The 19,103-nt window shown below is 41.9% G+C and overlaps 1 protein-coding gene across 1 annotated transcript in view; it reads left to right on the top strand.

Moving 5' to 3' along the window:
- Positions 1 to 707: 707 nt before the first annotated feature.
- LOC120029802 (piggyBac transposable element-derived protein 5-like) overlaps positions 708 to 19,103 on the top strand; it is a 35,897-nt gene continuing 17,501 nt past the window's right edge. The window contains exons 1-2 of the mRNA XM_038975075.1: positions 708 to 1,304; positions 12,747 to 13,177. Coding sequence (XP_038831003.1) covers positions 992 to 1,304; positions 12,747 to 13,177 — 744 coding nt within the window. The 5' untranslated portion in view covers positions 708 to 991. The remainder of the gene's footprint in view (positions 1,305 to 12,746; positions 13,178 to 19,103) is intronic.

Genomic DNA, 19,103 nt, shown 5'->3' with positions numbered 1-19,103 from the left:
AAAAAAAATGAGTAGTTTAGGAGTGCAAGGGCGAATTGAGTTATTGCACACGCGCACTTCAAAGAGTAGGCGTTCCCTAACGGAAATATGCAAATACATTGTAGTACGCGCCAATAGGTTGTCGCTAGCTCGTGCTTGGCTCTGTCAACCTCCTTGCGTGTTCTGCACACTATGATTCATTTTCTATCTTGGGTTAGTTATAAAAATCTTTGGTACCATACCAACAAGTAAGATGACTGGGGCGACCCCATCTATTGCACCCCCACAGGGCGCCAAGGGGAACGTTGTTTGTTTTATTCTAAGCATGGTGGTCTTAGAAACAGATTTTATCATACAAATCCTGACCTGCTGTTGCTCTCCTTTTCACAGGATATCATTAAACATTTTCAAAAATTACTTTAAATAGTTCCTATAATTGCAATGTCATTGAATAAACGAATGCATTAATCATATATGTATTTTATATTCGTATCATAAGCAAAAATCTATTTATAGGGTATATGCATGTTCTAACCGCATCAGAACACAATTCTGCTTTAATACCATAAGATTTGACGTTGCAGTGAGATAACAACGCTATTGGCCAGTACAGGAGAGCAACCAGGTCAGCTGACATGTAGATGCCGCGTATTTATTGAGGTCTCTACACAGTAGGAGCCACCAACGAAATAGCTGGCCCAACCAGGATGCGCAGAGAGTGATAAATATTGATAATTTCGGTCTCTGTACGCAGCGCGGAGGGGAACTTCAGTAGCCTTGATGAGGACAGCTCCCCTCCGGTCGATGCTTTGAAGAAAGGGGAGAGTCGAAGTTATCGCATCACAAGTCAAGTCTGCAGTAGGCCTAGTAGAATTATCAAACGCGCACAGTGGGGAGTGGGCTGTCATCTCCCGTGGGTGGGTAGGTGTGTGTGTGGCACGGGTTTTTCCCCAGTATAGTTGCATGCCGAATATTGTGCGGTGTGGTAAGCTACCAAGTGCATCGACCAGCGATGGCGGAATGTGGAATGAAGGCGCTGACTGTCCTGGAGGCGGCCCGCTCACGCTACGAAAGCTTGCAGATTTCAGATGATGTTTTTGGGGAATCGGGAGATGACAGTAGCGACAATCCCTTTTACAGCACTTCGGGTGACTCGAATTCGGATAACTGTTGCTTGGAGGCCGGGGATGATCAAAGGGCAGTTGAGACTGGGAATTGTCAAAACGGAGGTCCACCCGGCTCTATCTCAAAGACCCAAGCAGAGAAGGATGGATGGAGCGACACACTGCAAGATATCACGGTGGCCCCCTACAACGACACATATGGTATGTAATTTCAAGAATAAAGCCTAGCTTGAATTAATAGGTTAAGGTCATTATCTCCATTGTGTGTGTGTGTGTGTGTGTGTGTGTGTGTGTGTGTGTGTGTGTGTGTGTGTTTTCTCTTTCTCGTGAGCATGCGTGTCCATCTAATGAGTAGCCTATGATTGTAGGTCCTGGTTGAACAGCAGGCCCAGAGAGTGAGAGAGAAAAAGCCCAAGTTTCCTTTAATAAAGGATCATGACACAATGTGGATGAATTGCTTAGAGAATTGTGGCTTATATGATTGGTCAGAATCTTACAAACAGTGAAGTGGCAGTCTGGGAATGTGGTGGAGAAACAGGACAATTAGTTAACAGTGAGCAGACAGACATGCTGCTCCTCCCAATTATGTAGCCCAGGAAATGGAAATGGGCATAGAGGACAAGTTGCAGAGGAGCCTAAGTGAATTAAAGACAATATTGGCACAGAACACATGTTGGAGCACTCTCTGCCTCTCTCTCCGGTCTCTCCAGACACAAATAACATTGTGCAACATCTTTGCCAGTTCGGCCACATGTATTTGCCAACTAAGGCATTGTAGTATGCCAATGCATATTTTGGACCAGCTGCCATTGTAAAGGAATACTGAGCAGTTGCATGTCATGCTTAAAGGGGTAAAGCATACTAGTACCAGCAACAACCTAACCAAATATGTAATATTCTTATCCTTACAAATGTCCTGTAAAATTGTCAATGTATTACAGATGATTATCAGTCATATAGAAGTAAAAAATAGCATTATGGATTAGAGGTCGACCGATTATGATTTTTCAACGCCGATACTGATTATTGGAGGACCAAAAAAGCCGATTTTTAAATTTTTTAAATTTGATTTGTAATAATGACAGTTATAACAATACTGAATGAACACTTATTTTAACTTAATATAATACATCAATAAAATCAATTTAGCCTCAAATAAATAATGAAACATGTTCAATTTGGTTTAAAGAATGCAAAAACAAAGTGTTGGAGAATTAAGTAAAAGTGCAATATGTGCCATGTAAGAAAGCTAACGTTTAAGTTCCTTGCTCAGAACATGTGAACATATGAAAGCTGGTGGTTCCTTTTAACATGAGTCTTCAATATTCCTAGGTAAGAAGTTTTAGGTTGTAGTTATTATAGGAATTATAGGACTATTTCTCTCTATACGATTTATATTTCATATACCTTTGACTTTTGGATGATCTTATAGGCACTTTAGTATTGCCATTGTAACAGTATAGCTTCCATCCCTCTCCTCGCTCCTACCTGGGCTCGAACCAGGAACACATTGACAACAGCCACCCTCGAAGCAGCGTTACCCATGCAGAGCAAGGGGAACAACTACTCCAAGTCTCAGAGCGACTGACTTTTGAAACGCTATTAGCGCGCACCCCGCTAACTAGCTAGCCATTTCACATCGGTTACACCAGCCTAATCTCCCTAATCTCGGGAGTTGATAGGCTTGAAGTCATAAACAGCGCAATGCTTGAAGCATTGCGAAGAGCTGCTGGCAAAACGCACGAAAGTGCTGTTTGAATGAATGCTTACGAGCCTGCTGGTGCCTACCACCGCTCAGTCAGACTGCTCTATCAAATCATAGACTTAATTATAACATAATAACACACAGAAATACGAGCCTTAGGTCATTAATATGGTCGAATCCGGAAAGTATCATTATATCATTATATCAAGTATCATTATATATCATTATCATTACACCGTATCGATTATATGCAACGTAGGACACGCTAGATAAACTAGTAATATCATCAACCACGTGTAGTTATAACTAGTGATTATGATTGATTGATTGTTTTTTATAAGATAAGTTTAATGCTAGCTAGCAACTTACCTTGGCTTCTTACTGCATTCGCGTAACAGGCAGGCTCCTCGTGAGGCAGGTGGTTAGAGCGTTGGACTAGTTAACCGTAAGGTTGCAAGATTATATATATTGAATCCCCGAGCTGATAAGGTAAAAATCTGTCGTTCTGCCCCTGAACAAGGCAGTTAACCCACCGTTCCTAGGCCGTCATTGAAAATAAGAATGTGTTCTTAACTGACTTGCCCAGTTAAATAAAGGTGTAAAAAAAAAAAAAACGGCATCCAAAAATACCGATTTCCGATTGTTATGAAAACTTGAAATCGGCCCTAATTAATCGGCCATTCCGATTTAATCGGTCGACCTCTATTATGAATGTATCACACAACAAGTGTAGGTTGAGGGTCCTGTCTTCATCATTGCTCTGTTTGAAAGCTCTGTCACTGAGACCAGATGTGACTTGCAAATAAATGCCCCCTCTCGCTAAATGGTGGTCTGGGGGTGCATTGTGCCACTGTCACGACGTGGCCAAGATAAAGCATAGCAGTGTGAACAGACAACAATACAGAGTTACACATGTAGTAAACAATAAACAAGTCAATAACACAGTAGGGGGGGAAAATGAGTCTATATACATTGTGTGCAAAATGCATGAGGAGGTAGGCAATAAATAGGCCATAGGAGCGAATAATTACAATTTAGCAGATTAACACTGGAGTGATAAATCATCAGATGATCATGTGCAAGTAGAGATACTGGTGTGCAAAAGAGCAGAAAAGTAAATAAATTGTCACGATAGTCTTCTGGTGAAAGAGTGGACCAAGTCGCAGCGTGATATGAATACATCTTCCCTTTTATTTATAACGAAGATGAACACGAAACGAAACACTTTTACAAACTATACAAAACAACAAACGACCGTGAAGCTACAAAACGAAAGTGCACACACAAGCTACTAACGTTTAGACATAGACAATTACCCACAAACGCATAATGCCTATGGCTGCCTTAAATATGGCTCCCAATCAGAGACAAATGAAAGACAGCTGTCTCTGATTGAGAACCACTCAGGCAACCATAGACATACCTAGACACATTCACTATACACAACCCCATACACTAAACCCAACACCCCCTTTACCATATAACCACCCAAGACGAGACAAAACACAAACATTCCCCATGTCACACCCTGACCTAACTAAAATAATAAAGAAAACAAAGAATACTAAGGCCAGGGTGTGACATAAATAAAAACAGTAAGGCGGTGAGGTAGGTAAATTGGGTGGGCTGTTTACAGATGGACTATGTACAGCTGCAGCGATCGGTTAGCTGCTCAGATAGCAGATGTTTAAAGTTGGTGAGGGAAATAAAAGTCTCCAACTTCAGCGATTTTTGCAATTTGTTCCAGTCACAGGCAGCAGAGAACTGTAAGGAAAGGCGGCCAAATGAGGTGTTGGCTTTTGGGATGATCAGTGAGATATACCTGCTGGAGCGCGTGCTACGGGTGGGTGTTATCGTGAACTAAGATAAGGCGGAGCTTTACCTAGCATGGACTTATAGATGACCTGGAGCCAGTGGGTCTGGCGACGAATATGTAGCGAGGGCCAGCCGACTAGAGCATACAGGTCGCAGTGGTGGGTGGTATAAGGTGTTTTAGTAACAAAACGGATGGCATTATGATAAACTGCATCTAGTTTGCTGAGTAGAGTATTGGAAGCTATTTTTTAGATGACATCGCCGAAGTCGAGGATCGGTAGGATAGTCAGTTTTACTAGGGTAAGTTTGGCGGCGTGAGTGAAGGAGGCTTTGTTGCGAAATAGAAAGCCGAATCTTGATTTGATTTTGGATTGGAGATATTTAATATGAGTCTGGAAGGAGAGTTTACAGTCTAGCCAGACACCTAGGTATTTATAGATGTCCACATATTCTAGGTCGGAACCGTCCAGGGTGGTGATGCTAGTCGGGCGGGCGGGTGCAGGCAGCGAACGGTTGAAAAGCATGCATTTGGTTTTACTAGCGTTTAAGAGCAGTTGGAGGCCACGGAAGGAGTGTTGTATGGCATTGAAGCTCGTTAGGATGTTAGATAGCACAGTGTCCAAGGAAGGGCCAGTATACAGAATGGTGTCGTCTGCGTAGAGGTGGATCAGGGAATCGCCCGCAGCAAGAGCAACATCATTGATATATACAGAGAAAAGAGTCGGCCCGAGAATTGAACCCTGTGGTACCCCCATAGAGACTGCCAGAGGACCGGACAACATGCCCTCCGATTTGACACACTGAACTCTGTCTGCAAAGTAGTTGGTGAACCAGGCAAGGCAGTCATCAGAAAAACCGAGGCTACTGAGTCTGCCGATAAGAATATGATGATTGACAGAGTCGAAAGCCTTGGCCAGGTCGATGAAGACGGCTGCACAGTACTGTCTTTTATCGATGGCGGTTATGATATCATTTAGTACCTTGAGCGTGGCTGAGGTGCACCCGTGACCGGCTCGGAAACCGGATTGCACAGCGGAGAAGGTACGGTGGGATTCGAGATGGTCAGTGATCTGTTTATTAACTTGGCTTTCGAAGACCTTAGATAGGCAGGGCAGGATGGATATAGGTCTGTAACAGTTTGGGTCCAGGGTGTCTCCCCCTTTAAAGATGGGGATGACCGCGGCAGCTTTCCAATCCTTGGGGATCTCAGACGATATGAAAGAGATGTTGAACAGGCTGGTAATAGGGGTTGCGACAATGGCGGCGGATAGTTTCAGAAATAGAGGGTCTAGATTGTCAAGCCCAGCTGATTTGTATGGGTCCAGGTTTTTCAGCTCTTTCAGAACATCTGCTATCTGGATTTGGGTAAAGGAGAAGCTGGGGACGCTTGGGCGAGTAGCTGCGGGGGGGGGGGGGGGGTGGAGTTGATGGCCGAGGTTGGAGTAGCCAGGTGGAAGGCATGGCCAGCCGTTGAGATATGCTTGTTGAAGTTTTCGATTATCATGGATTTATCGGTGGTGACCGTGTTACCTAGCCTCAGTGCAGTGGGCAGCTGGTAGGAGGTGCTCTTGTTCTCCATGGACTTTACAGTGTCCCAGAACTTTTTGGAGTTAGAGCTACAGGATGCAAATTTCTGCTTGAAAAAGCTAGCCTTTGCTTTCCTGACTGACTGCGTGTATTGGTTCCTGACTTCCCTGAACAGTTGCATATCGCGGGGACTATTCGATGCTATTGCAGTCCACCACAGGATGTTTTTGTGCTGGTCGAGGGCAGTCAGGTCTGGAGTGAACCAAGGGCTATATCTGTTCTTAGTTCTGCATTTTTTGAACGGGGCATGCTTATCTAAGATGGTGAAGAAGTTACTTTTAAAGAATGACCAGGCATCCTCAACTGACGGGATGAGGTTATTATCCTTCCAGGATACCCGGACCAGGTCAATTAGAAAGGCCTGCTCGCAGAAGTGTTTTAGGGAGCGTTTGACAGTGATGAGGGGTGGTTGTTTGACCACGGACCCGTAGCGGATACAGGCAATGAGGCAGTGATCGCTGAGATCCTGATTGAAGACAGCAGAGGTGTATTTGGAGGGCAAGTTGGTCAGGATAATGTCTATGAGAGTGCCCATGTTTACAGATTTAGGGTTGTACCTGGTGGGTTCCTTGATGATTTGTGTGAGATTGAGGGCATCTAGCTTAGATTGTAGGACGGCCGGGGTGTTAAGCATATCCCAGTTTAGGTCACCTAACAGAACAAACTCTGAAGCTAAATGGGGGGCGATCAATTCACAAATGGTGTCCAGGGCACAGCTGGGAGCTGAGGGGGGTCGGTAGCAGGCGGCAACAGTGAAAGACTTATTTCTTTAGAGATTCATTTTTAAAATTAGAAGTTCGAACTGTTTGGGTATGGACCTGGAAAGTATGACATTACTTTGCAGGCTATCTCTGCAGTAGATTGCAACTCCTCCCCCTTTGGCAGTTCTATCTTGACGGAAAATGTTATAATTGGGTATGGAAATCTCAGAATTTTTGGTGGCCTTCCTAAGCCAGGATTCAGACACGGCAAGGACATCAGGGTTGGCAGAGTGTGCTAAAGCATGGAGTAAAACAAACTTAGGGAGGAGGCTTCTGATGTTGACATGCATGAAACCAAGGCTTTTTCGATCACAGAAGTCAACAAATGAGGGTGCCTGGGGACATGCAGGGCCTGGGTTTACCTCCACATCACCCGAGGAACAGAGGAGGAGTAGGATGAGGGTGCGGCTAAAGGCTATCAAAACTGGTCGCCTAGAGCGTTGGAGACAAAGAATAAAAGGAGCAGGCACCGGGTGATGATAAGAGAGATTGTATCTCTGGACATGCTGGTTATAATGGGTGAGGTCACCGCATGTGTGGGAGGTGGGACAAAGGAGGTGTCAGACGTATGAAGAGTGGAACTAGGGGCTCCATTATAAACTAAAACAATGATAACTAACCTGAACAACAGTATACAAGGCATATTGACATTTGAGAGAGACATACAGCGAGGCATAAAGTAATCGCAGGTATTGATTGGGAGAGCTAGCTAAGACAACAGGTGAGACAGCAACAGCTAATCAGCTAACAGCTAACACAACAGCAGCAGGTAAAATGGCGATGACTAGGCAGAGAGGGTCGGAATAACTACACCCAGAGCCTGAGTTCGTGGCTGGGCCCGACAGATAAAAAAAAATAAACAGAATGGAGTACCGTGAATTAATGGACAGTCCAGCAGGCATCAGCTATGTAGCCAAGTGATCATAGTGTCCAGGGGGCAGCAGTAGATGGAACAGGGAAGCCGCGGAGTAGTCGCCACTACGCTAACACGCGGGCGACACGGCGTTTAAAGTTAGTAGCCCGGGGCTAGTAGGAGCGTCTACTCCGACGGAGGCCGGTTGAAGGCACAGCAGATGGAGTATTCGTCGGCAGACCAGTCGTGGTGGTGCGGCGGGGCGCCGTGTCGACAGAGGATCTAAGCCAGATGGCGAAAGAGGTATTGTAGAATTTAGTTTGCTAGCCGGGAGATGCGCCTGGCTCACGGCTAACTGGTGCTAGCTTTGTGGCAGGGGCGTTAGCCACTAGCTAGCTGTGAAGATCAGAAGTGGTGGTCCAGGGATTACGGCAGGAATCCGGCGTTGTAGTGGAGAGATAGTCCAATACTGGTAGATTGGCGAGTATTATCCAGGCTAAAAAACAGGGCTGGTATCTGTGCAGAAGGTAAAAGCCGCTAGCAGTGGCTAACAATGACTAAATAGCTTGTAGCTAATTAGCTTCTGGTGGTTCTTGAATGTGTTCTAAAATTACAAATAATAGCGATTCCGTATCACATTGGGTGAGGCAGGTTACCGGAAGGTATAATCGAATTAAAATGGAAAAGAGTGAAAATAAAATTTAAATATATACAAAAAAGAAGAAAAATACAAAAGTACACAAGAGGACGAACAAAAACACGTCTTCACTGCTACGCCATCTTGGATCATCAAATGATCAAGGAAGACACATTTCGGTTGATTGCGTTCAGTTGTGCATTGGACTAGGTATTTCCCTATAAGTTATTTTAGACTTTTGACACAAATGGTAGTGCTGGCAGGTATATTGAATGAGCAGTAAAAGCTTGACTGCATCAAACCCATTAGTAGATGAGCAAATAGGCAGGACACAGGGCTGGTGTGGCCAGGAAAGATGAACATGAGGTGGTTCTGTGGTAAGGTTAACTCAACTGAAGGTTTGGATGCAGCAAGCGGGTGCTCACTGAGGACAAGGATATCCAGTGCAAGGTCCAACTAGAGAAACAAAATGTTCATGTGGAGCTTGAGATGTGGGTTTGACTTTGCTGACAGAGTAAATATGGGAACATTACTCCTACATACATAAATATAACCTTTGAAAAATGTCTGCACAACATGCAGTTTTCATAGGCAAAATGAGAGATGGAGTCTGTATGATTGATATTTAGTCCATTGTGAAAATCACACAGCTATTACAGGGATAGGGAGTACTTAGTAAGCATGTCCATGGGTCTGAAATGTCATCCTATTGGTTTACATCATTATCCTAGTAAAATCCCCCCCCCCCCCATGAATTACAGTATATTTTATTACAGTATAATGTATAACAATATATTATGTAAAATGTTTATGATAGAAAGGCTTTGGATTCAATCCAGCTCCATTTGACTTTGTTGAATGTGACATACGTTATCTACAATATGTTCCTATTATAAACACTGTACCGCAGTATTTTCAGTCATTTCAGACCGATTAATGTCAAAAAGGTGCAAGTCTGTTTCCGTGCCTGAAAGACTGACATTTGATTTCAAAACCTACATAATCTGAATACCAACCCCCTGCATTTAGTGTGTACATTACTGTAGCTGTAGAATCAGTGTCTTCCCACTTTGCACAGATGTCAATTCAACTTCTATTCCATTGGTTCAACGTAATTTGGTTGAAAGGATGTGGAAACAATGTTGATTCAACCAGTGTGTGGCCGGTGGGTTACTTTTGTGGTAAACGCAGCCAACACAGTAATCTTTTCAATCTGAATGATTAATCAATCCTAATAAAAATGTATCTCTTACAGAATATGTACCATTATATGTTTTTTGTGGAACTCTCCCATGTGGTTGTTGCCTAACAGAATAACTTACACCCTAGTTTAAATATGAGCTATAAAGGCAGGATTATGGGAGAGTAGTATATGCAGTGGTTAGTGAATGCTTTTGAGGCTCCTCTTACTGATGTCTTCAGTAGCAGAAGACTTCTTAAAATCCTTAATCCTATGCTATCAGTTAATGGTGTGGGATAGAAATAATTTATCATAATGTGCTGAAAATGTGGGAAAACTCTTCTCAGAATGGAATTCTTAATCAAGGGAATAAAACAATTCTATTCCATAAATATTTATTATGCATAGTATTTTTGATATGACTTTTGTTTACTGTATTGCTTTTGTGGAAACCTGTATGAATCTGTCTTTGGAAATCCCTGTATCTAAGGCAGTCATGCTGGATTGCTGTCAAGTTTGAAAGTCTACTGGATTAAATTAGTGGCTTTTGAAACAATTTCTGCAGTGTGAGACACCCTTTGGCCTGAAGCCTACTTAGATGTATCTCTCAGGCTGGGTTTGAGGAATTGGTGAGCTACAATAGTTACAAACTATACAGGACTACAAGTGCCTAAAAGTAACAACTTGTAGCACGGTCAACCTGTCCTGTACATTCAGTGCAAGAGCAGTAATGTAAAAATCTACTGTATTACTTCAGCAAACTAAACTAGTTAATTTTGGTCCCTTTAAGACCCAACATTTTCCTTATCTCTTAGGGACATTAGAGAGGACATGAGAATCTTCCTTTTAGCTAAATAGCTTTTAAAAATGGTCTAACCCAAACAGTCTTCCTTATGTGGTTAATTGGGCCTGAATTTAGACTGCTGTTTAGAGACATTTTCTCACTCCAGTAAATGTGCTTGCTACAAGTGTGCCAAGAAAAATAGGTCTGACTCTCTCACACGAATAACAGCTGATCATTTTATTACACCTTATGGATCATCAGCTTTTAATTGAAAGAGAGTCACGCCTGTCTATTCTCTATTAATTGGCTCTAAATGCTAGAGTTCACTGTCTGGAAGACTAAGTCAGTCTTAAGGGAGGACCGCCTTACCTTAATCTTACACATTGCCAAATTAGTTAATAGGGATAGGGGGCAACATTTTCACTTTTGGATGAATTGGTGCCCAAATTAAACGGCCTCGTACTCTGTCCTAGATCATATGATATGCATATTATTATTACTATTGTATAGAAAACACTCTGAAGTTTCTAAAACTGTTTGAATTATATCTGTGAGTAAAACAGAACTCATATGGCAGGCAAACTTCCAAACAGGAAGTGAAAATTCTGAAATGGGTCGCTGTGAAAGGCATCGCCTATTCAAATGCCTTATATTTATGGATCTGTATGCACTTCATACGCCTTCCACTAGATGTCAACAGGCAGTAGAACGTGGAATGAAGCGTCTAGCCTGATGTGGGACCGAATGAGAGCCTTTGGAGTGACAGGTCAGGCATATTCTTGGCCATGCACACTGGGAATGTCATGTCCTTGTCTGCAATGCGTTATATAGACATGAAGAAATGCTCCGTCTGGGACGTTATTGGATATATATGAGAAAAACATCCTGAAGATTGATTCTCAACTGAGTTTGACCAGTTTATTCGATTTGTAATATCACTTTTTGAAGTTTTCGTTCATTAGCGTAAAGTTCTATGGACACGTGAACTACACATGCTAGCCAAAGTTGCTAATTCGACAGAAGTAATGGACATTATAAAACAAAAAAACGATTTATTGTGGAACTAGGATTCTTGGCACTGCATTCTGATGAAAGATCATCAAAGGTAAGGGAATATTTATGATGTAATTTCGTATTTCTGTTGACTCCAACATGGCGGAGAATGGCTGAGCGCTGTCTCAGATTATTGCATGCTGTGCTTTTTACTAAAGTTATTTTTTTCAATCTAACACAGCGGTTGCATTAAGAACCAGTGTATCTTTAATTATATGTTAAACATGTATCTTTCATCAAAGTTTATGATGAGTATTTCTGTATTTCATGTGGCTATCTGTAATTACTTTCGCTATTTTGGAGCCATTTCTGAACATGGCGCCAATGTAAAACCACGATTTGTGGCTATAAATATGCACATAATCGAACAAAACATAAATGTATTGTATAACATGATGTCATATGACTGTCATCTGATGAAGTTGTTCAAAGGTTAGTGATTAATTTTATCTCTTTTTGTGGGTTTTGTGAAAGCTATCTTTGCTGTGAAAAAATGGCTGTGTTTTTTTTGGATATGGTGGTGAGCTAACATAAATATATGTTGTGTTTTCGCTGTAAAACATTTTAAAAATCGGACATGTTGGCTGGATTCACAAGATGTTTATCTTTCATTTGCTGTATTGGACTTGTGATTTCATTAAATTATTATTATATTATATTAAATGAGAAGGTAAGATTTTCATTCACCAAGTTGGCCTTGACTTGATTAACATGAATGGAAACTAGTATGTCAATGTCGATGAGTGGGCTTGACCTAAACAAGGTTATAGCTGTCGGCTTGCATAAGCAGGAATTAATTGTGTTTCATCTGACATGTTCGAGACAAGACAATGGCTGTTTTCATCCACGATAGTGTTGTAACATATTATATTAATGAACCATTTCTTCAAGCCCAAAAAGCTGTATTCTTGTTTCGATGACATTATGGTTACTGTCATGTTGAATAGAAGTTGATTGCAGCCCGAGGGTTGACAGTGACCTACAATCCAAATCACAAAGACTGGAAAGAAATGTTGGTTCATATGCAGGCCTATGCGTTTTGCTTTTTTAGAGTACAAAATAACTCTATGCACAAAAGAGCTCCATACTGTTAAAGTACTGTAACTTAAAAAAAAATCATAGTCGTTTAAAAGTAAGACTCAATTTACAAGTAATGTGTGATTGATGCTGTCAAATGAAAATAACAATCTGAGGCAGGTTTTGAAATGGGCGAGTGATGCTTTGACTGCAGCTCCATCATCTGTCTGTCTCTCTCTCCCTGTCACCAGGCCCTATCCAGAGAATGCCAGCCACAGCCACTTGCATGGACTTCTTCCAGCTCTTTGTGCCCGACAACGCCATCCAGAACATGGTGACGCAGACCAACATGTACGCCAAGAAGTACCAGGAGCGCTTCGGCAGCGACGAGGGCTGGCGGAATGTGACGGCGGCTGAGATGAAGGCCTTCCTGGGCTTCGTGACTTCCACCAGCGTTCACCGCTGTGAGTCAGTGCTCAGTATCTGGAGCAGCGGCTTCTTCAGCAATCGCAGCATTGCACTCAAGATGAGCCAGGCACGCTTCGAGAAGATCCTCAAGTACTTCCATATCGTGGCCTTCCGCTCCAGCCACGGCAGCCATGGCCTCTACAAGATCCAGCCCTTCCTGGACTCACTGCAGCAGTCGTTCGGCTGCAGCACCTTCCGCCCCTCTCAGACTCAGGTATGGCGCTGGGCTGCGGTGTGAACTGTTTAGCTTTGGACACGTTTAGTACAGATGACTAGGGGTTGGAACCAAAAATATTTATTTTCCCCAATTTCTTTTGATCTGTTACACTGTTACGACCAGCAGAATAATGTTCTGAACCGGTCGAACCAAAAAAAGGTATGATTTATATAGTTCCTTTTTTAACCTGTGAAATACACAATTTTTTACAGTTAGCTCATTGATTTACTTCACCAATCAGTGTGGATAGAGGAGGCAAGCTAGTTGTTTACATGTGTGATGGGCAGACAAGTGTAGCCTATAGCGTAAGATGTGACTGAAATGTTGCGGGTGGGGAGAGCGCAAGAGTGGGTTGAGGAGGAGGCTTGAAGCGCTGGGCATCTTGTTATGACATGCATTATCTGAATTAGGACCACCGAATTATACCTAGGAGGAGCGGCTTCTAGGGAGGAACTTTGAATGTCCTTTGAGCTAGCTAGCTAACAAGCTGGAGCTAGCTAGCTATATAGCTTGTGTGTGCAGAGGGGCACAATAATTAAAAACACATCTTACTTTTTGTAGTTAAAAAATTCAACGTGAAATGTCACAACTAGGCCTATAGTATCTTTAACTAGCATTGAAAATTAATCCATTGTTCTCAAGCTAATTAATCTCTCCCTATCTTCTGAATTACACTTGTAACGTCAGTACAGTAGGGGAGGGGCATGTAGCCTAAATATGCACACACACTAGCAAAGATTTTCAGCATTCAGGCAGACACTGGAATATTTTTCCGAGTGACAGAGGGAGGGCTTTGCATAGGTGTTTTGTTGGTGTTTTTTTGTGGGACTAGAAAAAAATGCCTGGAACATAAAATGTTATTAACTTCTTATGGCTGCAGCCCGGCGTCGGTACACTTATGACAACAGCCACTTCAAGTGCAGGGCGCGAAATTCAAAATATATATTTTTTAAATATTTAACTTTCACACATTAACAAGTCCAATACAGCAAATGAAAGGTACACATCTTGTGAATCCAGCCAACATGTCCGATTTTTTAAAATGTTTTACAGCGAAAACAGCACGTATATTTATGTTAGCTCACCACCAAATACAAAAAAGGACAGACATTTTTCACAGCACAGGTAGCATGCACAAAGCCAACCTAACTAACCAAGAACCAACCAAACTAACCAACAAACAACTTCATCAGATGACAGTCTTATAACATGTTATACAATAAATCTATGTTTTGTTCGAAAAATGTGCATATTTCAGGTATAAATCATAGTTTACATTGCAGCTACAATCAGAAATTGCACCGAAAGCAGCCATAATAATTACAGACACCAACGTCAAATACCTAATTACTCATCATAAAACATTTCTGAAAAATACATAGTGTACAGCAAATGAAAGACAGGCATCTTGTGATTCCAGCCAATATTTCCGATTTATTAAGTGTTTTACAGCGAAAACACAATATAGCGTTATATTAGCTTACCACAATAGCCAAAAATACAAGCCATTTCCCAGCAGTAAAAGTTAGCGATCGTGACAAACCAGTAAAAGATATATAATTTTTGACTAACCTTGATATTCTTCATCAGATGACAGTCCTATAACATCAGGTTATACATACACTTATGTTTTGTTCGAAAATGTGCATATTTAGAGCTGAAATCAGTGGTTATACAATGTGCTAACGTAGCTACTATTTCCCACAACGTCCGGATATTTTTCTGACACTTTTTCTGACACACATATTCTGACCAAATAGCTATTCATAAACATAACTAAAAAATACATGTTGTATAGGAAATGATAGATCCATTAGTTCTTAATGAAATCGCCGTGTTAGAATTCTAAAAAATAACTTCATTACGACATCCAGCTTCGGTATAGCTAGAGTACCCAAAACTTGGGCGCCGACGACTAGTTCACATCTACGACAGATATATGAAATAGCATCATAAAATGTTTCTTACTTTTGCTGATCTTCCATCAGAATGTTGGACAAGGGGTCCTTTGTCAAGAACAATCGTTGTTTGGATTTAGAACGTCCATTTTCCCTCTTGAATTAGCAAGCACACTAGCCAAGTGGCACGAATCTCTCCATCGTCAACAAAGTCAGAGAACGGAACACGGCAAAACTCCCGAAAAAATTTCAATAATCTGATTAAACTATATTGAAAAAACATACTTTACGATGATATGATCACATGTATCAAATAAAATCAAAGCCGGAGATAGTAGTCGCCTATAACGGCAGCTAAACAGAAGGCAAATCCAGGTACCTCCTCGCGCTCTCCAGAAAACCGGAAATGGGGGACACGTCATACAAAGAGCTTGTATTCCACTTCAGACCAAGATAAACACTAAATTTCTTCTCTCACCGCCTCTTGACATCCAGGGGAAGGTCTATGAAGTGCATGTATACTAATACGTATCATGCCCATTTATAGGCAGGAAGTAGAACAGAGCCTCGATTTCAGACTTTCCACTTCCTGGTCAGGAAGTTTGTGCCAAATGAGTTCTGTTTGACTCACAGATATAATTCAAACGGTTTTAGAAACTAGAGAGTGTTTTCTATCCAATAGTAATAATAATATGCATATTGTACGAGCAAGAATTGAGTACGAGGCCGTTTGAAATGGGCACCTTTTATCTGGCTACTCAATACTGCCCCTGCAGCCCAAACAGGTTAAGCAGTTCTCATGCTTTCAAAATAATGGTTCTGTTCCAGAACAGTATGAATCACTTTCGTTCCCGGTTCTGATTCTGTTCCTTGAAAAAGGTTTGTTATTTTCCAGTTTTCAGTTCTGTTCCCTGAACCGGTTGCAACACCTGCAGATGACAGTTACATTATATAGAGTTAAATTAACCATTTTAGATCATAACACCTTTTAGATCACCTTTTAGATGATACACATCAGTTATTGTATATTACAGTTCAGTATCCTGCACTGTAAATATTTACAACACAAACAGATACAGGATATTACAGCTTGGTGTACCCAGCTCTGGGTACATTTAGAACAGACTCAAAATACAACACAGTGTTCTTCAGATAGGTAGGTTGTCTTTTGGACAAACATTCCTGGAACAATAGTACATTGTGTCCATGTTTGTCCTAGTTTAGAACAGACTTAAATATTCAGCTACCAAAGCATTGTTCTGTGAAGAGTAAACTTGTTTTCTGTCTAATTAAACTCTATTCAAATGTTAATCTCACATCTGGCAGCAGCTGAATAATGTGTATTTGGGTTGTCTAATCAAGAGGGATTGGTTCAGATTAAGTTCAAAACAAGCCAATGCACACTGAATATCCTTGCTGCATTTTGAATTGATTGACATGAGAAAATTTGCAAACTCCCATGAAGATTCCACCATCTCTTTCAGAACCTTGGCAATGTGAACTTTTCTGAAAGGAGGACAACCTGTCAGTGTTTCTGTGCCAGGAAGAAGTGGGCTGGGAGGAAGAAGTGGGCTGGGAGGATACGAAGTTGAAATGTTGTTGACCTCACAGAAATAATTACATGTGATTGCCACTGTGTCAGGCCATGGCAGGGATTTCTCATACCTGTCCTCCGTTCTACTTCAGTTTTAAGTTACTTTTTTGACACAGACATCCCAATATAACAACCAATATGACAATCAAATTAACAACCCATATAACAACCCATATAACAACCAATATAAATCACGGGGTGGCAGGTAGCCTAGTGGTTAGAGCGTTGGGCCAGTAACCGAAAGGGATCTGGATTGAATCCCCGAGCTGACAAGGTAAAAAAATCAGTCGTTCTGCCCCTGAGCAAGGCAATTAACCCACTGTTCCCCGTGTGCCGAAGACGTGGATGTCAATTATGTGTATTAATATGAGCAGCGACGTGAGAGGGAGATGTTGGTAAGAACAAGGGACAACTAAAAAAAAAAAAGAATAAAACACACTTAAAGACCTCCAGTAATCGCCTTTACTGGATTTGAGCCTGGTGCTATTTTCTCTCATTTTCCATGGACGTTTGTTTTCATTACTTGCTACAACATAGTTGACATTTCTCTACAAGAACATCATCATTTTTACTGATGGTTGAGTATCAGCTGCTGAAGGTGTGTGAGAAAATTCCAACAAAGAGTTGTTAGAAAAACAGCATCAACTCTCAACGGCAGACAAACTGCGCCTCGATGTCCACTCTGCAGATGAGGCACTTCTTATTGGTCTAATATACCACAGCTGTCAGCCAACTAGCATTCTGGGCTCGAACCACCCAGTTTATAACTGGAAATCTACACTACATGGTCAAAAGTAGGTGGACGAACTGACTTATTGAAAAGATGGCAACCTATGACGGTGCCACACTGAAAGTCACTGAGCTCTTCAGTAGGGCCATTCTACTGCCAATTTTTGTCTATGGAGATTGCATTTCTGTGTGCTCAATTTTTAAATGCGGAAGACACATTTCAGTTGAATGCATTGTTGTACAACTGACTTTCCCAATATGACAACCAATATAACATTTTAGAAAAGAAATAAGAAGGAATGAAAATGCCCAATCAAATTTAATAAATTGTATAACACTTGTTAGGGCTGTGATACCAGTATCGCAATATTTTTTTCCATGCCAAAATTAAAACACGAAGCAGATCAAACTCTGTGGTCCTTTTAAAGCTCAACTAAGAGCAATAAACAACTTCTCTGATAGAAAACGCTTCCATTCCGCCACAAGCATTAGTGAGGTTGGGCACTGATGTTGGGCGATTAGAAGTTGAAGTCGGCGTTCTAATTCATCCCGAAGGTGTTCGACGGGATTTAGGTCAGAGCTCTGTCCAGTCAAGTTCTTCCACACCGATTTCGACAAACAATTTCTGTATGGACCTCGCTTTGTGCATGGGGCATTGTCATGCTGACTGTTACCACAAAGTTGGAAGCACAGAATGGTCTAGAATGTCGTTGTATGCTGTAACGTTAAGATTTCCCTTCACTGGAACTAAAGGGCCTATCCTGAACCATGAAAAATAGCCCCAGGCCATTATTTCTCCTCCACCAAAAATTACAGTTGGCACTATGCATTGGGGCAAGTAGCATTCTTCTGGCATCTGCCAAACCCAGATTTGTCTGTCGGACTGGCAGATGGTGAAGCGTGATTCTTCACTCCAGAATTTTTTTCCCCACTACTCCAGAGTCCAATGGTGGCGAGCTTTACACCACTCCAGCCAACGCTTGGCATTGCGCATGGTGATCTTAGGCTTGTGTACAGCTGCTCGGCCATGGAAACCTATTTCATGAAGCTCCTGACGAACAGTTCTTGTGCTGACGTTGCTTCCAGGGGCAGTTTGGAACTCGGTAGTGAGTGTTGCAACCCAAGGACAGATGATTTTTACTCTCCACGCGCTTTAGTACTCTGCGGTCCTGTTCTGTGAGCTTGTGTGGCCTTCCACTTTGCGGCTGAGCCATTGTTGCTCCTAGACTTTCCACTTCACAATAACAGCACTTACAGTTGACCGAGGCAGCTCTAGCAGGGCAGAAATTTGACGAACTGACTTGTTGGAGAGGTGGCATCCTATGACAGTGACACGTTGAAAGTCAGTAAGCTCTTTAGTAAGGCCATTCTACTGCCAATGTTTGTCTATGGCGATTGCATGGCTGTGTGCTCCATTGTATACACCTGTCCGCAACAGGTGTGGCTGAAATAGCCCAATCCACTAATTTGAAGCAGTGTCCATACTTTTGTGTATATAGAGTGTATCTTAGATTCATACTGAGTATTTTGTGGAAGTAATACTGGCTTTGTTCCTATGGTGTCCCATGGGGGACAAACGTCAATAACTGCCACATCGAACCACATCCCCAAGACTGATATCTAGTTTTTAATTCGCTCTTTAAAAACCTGCTGTATGTAAAATATGCTATAGCTTGGAAAATAAATAAATGTAACTCTGGAT

The sequence above is a fragment of the Salvelinus namaycush genome, chromosome 35, assembly GCF_016432855.1.
Source record: "Salvelinus namaycush isolate Seneca chromosome 35, SaNama_1.0, whole genome shotgun sequence".
NCBI classification, from domain to species: domain Eukaryota; kingdom Metazoa; phylum Chordata; class Actinopteri; order Salmoniformes; family Salmonidae; genus Salvelinus; species Salvelinus namaycush.
This window is presented reverse-complemented; position numbering and strand designations above follow the sequence as displayed.